Below are 2,761 nucleotides of genomic sequence, written 5' to 3'. Positions count from 1 at the left end.
GGACATGAGCAGGATGGTGGAATAGGCGATCCCAGCCTTTCTGCCCTCTACAAGGAGTAGCAATTTGGAGCTAGTCGTGAATGAACTTAACTCTGGAAGAGCTCCGGAGTCCACTTAAGAAGGTTCAACAACACCGTGGAAGATGTAAATGAGAACAACCACACAAAAAGGGGAGCAGGAAGCTTCATCTGGGCTGGATCACCCCATCGCCAGGTCAGCCCTGCCCAGCACGAGAGGGAAGTCCCTGGCTCAAGAGTGCCCCTTGCAGGGTACAGGAGAGCCAGGTGGACAACCGGCATCCCCAGGCTTTGGGGCACTACTAGAATGACTGGCTTCACTTTCGCCCGCTGAGATTGCTGTGGGAACCAGCACAGCTGAGCTGTCTGCAGACAGTGGGGAGCAAGGAAGAGGGACAGGAGTTACCGTCAGGCACGCAGTGTGAGCTACCTGGTGCCCAGGGACCTACTGGGCACAGGCCTCCAGCAAACTCCTCTGCTGAGCACCCAGTAGGACTCCAGGCTGCTGTGCACCCCCCACCTCGCAGTGCGCCAAGGACCACCAGTGCTCACCACTGCAGACCCTGGGGGGCTGAACACACAGGACCTAGCAGCTCTTGACCCTGAAGAAACCAACAGCCAGCTCAGTAGTGGCGGACCTCCTGCAGCTGTCACCACTAAGGGCCCCGTGATCTTTCCCCTTTGCAGTCTCCAGGGCCGGAGCCAACATCCTTCCCTCCATCCCGCCCTCTTCCTTCTCTTTCCCCGCCCTCCCACGCAAAAGCCGGGTCACCACCCTCCTCCTCCTCTTCCCTCCCTTTCCCCAGACTGTGCCCCAAATTCTGTTTTATTCCATTTCTCATACAGAACAAAAAATTTAAAGAACTCCCTGCCCACTAGCTTACACCTTTACACCTGCTCACTCTCTCAGTCTCTCTCTCTCCCACCCCACTTGTATTCTGACATTCTTCCCTCAACTCAACTCAAAATATACTGCCCCCTCCATTAGGGTACATCTCTCCCAAAGACAGTGAGAGGAACTACAAATATTAAAGCATTTTTCTCTGAGACAAATAGTTTATTTTCCTTTGTACATGTCTTCTAATTAAAAGGATAATGTTTATTACACACTGGTCACAGTGCCTGAGACATAGAAAAGGTGCAATGCTTAGTGGCATTAATATTATCATTATGCCATTCTTGTTTGTTCTTATATTAGGGGAAAATAAAATCCTTCTTTGCTTCCCCACACAAGAAGAATCATGTGCATAAGTGCCCAGACACATCCGTGTGATGATCCCCACCTGCCCATAGACAGAAAACATGTTTATGGACACAGGTAATGAGATGAAGTTCATCACAAAATTGAGCCTAAGCAAGAAGTGGGGGAAACAATAGCTGGCATGTATCAGACACCCGTTGATGTGGGTGTTTTCACACCTGCATCCTTACAACAGTCCCACGGAGACAGACACTGTCATCCCCACCCTCCTGTCATATTTCTCCACCACCTAGCTGGCCATCGGGAGATGAAGGGGCAGAACTTTCTGCGGAAGCTTTCACTGATGGCATTCTTCAGCTCCTTGTTCCTTAGGCTGAAAATGATCGGGCTAAGGAAGGGGGTGAAGACCGTGTAGGTGGTGGCCATCAGGGTGTCACTGTACATAGAATGGGGACCCCTGGGCTTGAGGTAGATAATGGAGGCAAAGCCATAGTGCACAACCACCACGGTGAGGTGGGATACACAGGTGGAGAACGTCTTGTGCCGGCCCTCAGCAGAGGGGATCCTCAGGATGGCAGCCACGATGAAGACATAGGATAGGAGGATGAGGAGTAAACAGCTTATCAGGGCTGTGACACACACCAGGACCACACCCATGATGACAGAGGATGTCCTGTCCCCACAGGCCAACTTCAAGAGGCTAAGCACGTGGCAGAGAAAATGGTGGATCACATGTGACCTGCAGAAGGTGAGATGGAAAACTATTGATGTCACCATCATCCCCATGACTGAGCCACCAGCCCAGGTCCAGGCCACAAAACGGGCACAGCCACGGGGGCTCATGAGCACGTGGTAGCGCAGGGGGTGGCAGATGGCCACGTAGCGGTCGTAGCCCATGACCATGAGCAGGAAGGAGTGGGTGAAGCCAAACATGAAGGAGAAGAACATCTGGTTGGCGCAGGCCACAAAGGTGATGGAGCGGTGGGTAGAGAGCAGGTCGGCCAGCATGCGGGGAGTGACGGTGACCGTGAACAGAATCTCAGAGATGGACAGGGCGCACAGGAAGAGGTACATGGGCGTGTGGAGTCTGTGTTCAGTCCAGACAGTGGCCATGATGAGCAGGTTCCCCAGCAACGTGAACAGGTACATCAGGAGGTACAGCAGGAAGAAGGCAGGCAGGAGCTGCTGGGGGAAGGCTGAGAAGCGGAAGAGAATAAACTCAGACGTGGTGCTATAGTTCTGACCAGGCATGGATGCTGCGTCTGGTGAGATGACAAACAGAATGAAGGCGCGCTGGTTAAAACCTAGGCTCTACCACGGGTGAAAAGGCGTAAGGGCTCTACGCGATTCGACAACTTGCAGAACTTTTCTGGATCTCACTGTCTTCATCTGTAAAATGGAGTAAATAATAGTTTTTAACATTCAGCAATGTGATAACAATAAAATGAGATCAATATAGTGTTTCACGTTTAGGAATAACATTAACCGGGTGTCGGGCAGATGTGGTGGGGGAGGGGATAGGTGCATACATACGTAATGAGTG

At 51.9% G+C, this 2,761-nt stretch overlaps 1 protein-coding gene across 1 annotated transcript; it reads right to left on the bottom strand.

The window, feature by feature from the left end:
- Positions 1 to 1,473: 1,473 nt before the first annotated feature.
- LOC138388249 (olfactory receptor 10H3-like) lies at positions 1,474 to 2,469 on the bottom strand. The gene has a single exon (XM_069475961.1). It carries the CDS (start codon positions 2,467 to 2,469, stop codon positions 1,474 to 1,476), a length of 996 nt encoding a protein of 331 aa, XP_069332062.1.
- Positions 2,470 to 2,761: the final 292 nt, after the last annotated feature.

The sequence above is a fragment of the Eulemur rufifrons genome, chromosome 2, assembly GCF_041146395.1.
Source record: "Eulemur rufifrons isolate Redbay chromosome 2, OSU_ERuf_1, whole genome shotgun sequence".
In the NCBI taxonomy this organism is placed as follows: domain Eukaryota; kingdom Metazoa; phylum Chordata; class Mammalia; order Primates; family Lemuridae; genus Eulemur; species Eulemur rufifrons.
Note: the sequence above shows the minus strand (reverse complement) of the source record. Positions and strands in the feature narration are given on the sequence as shown.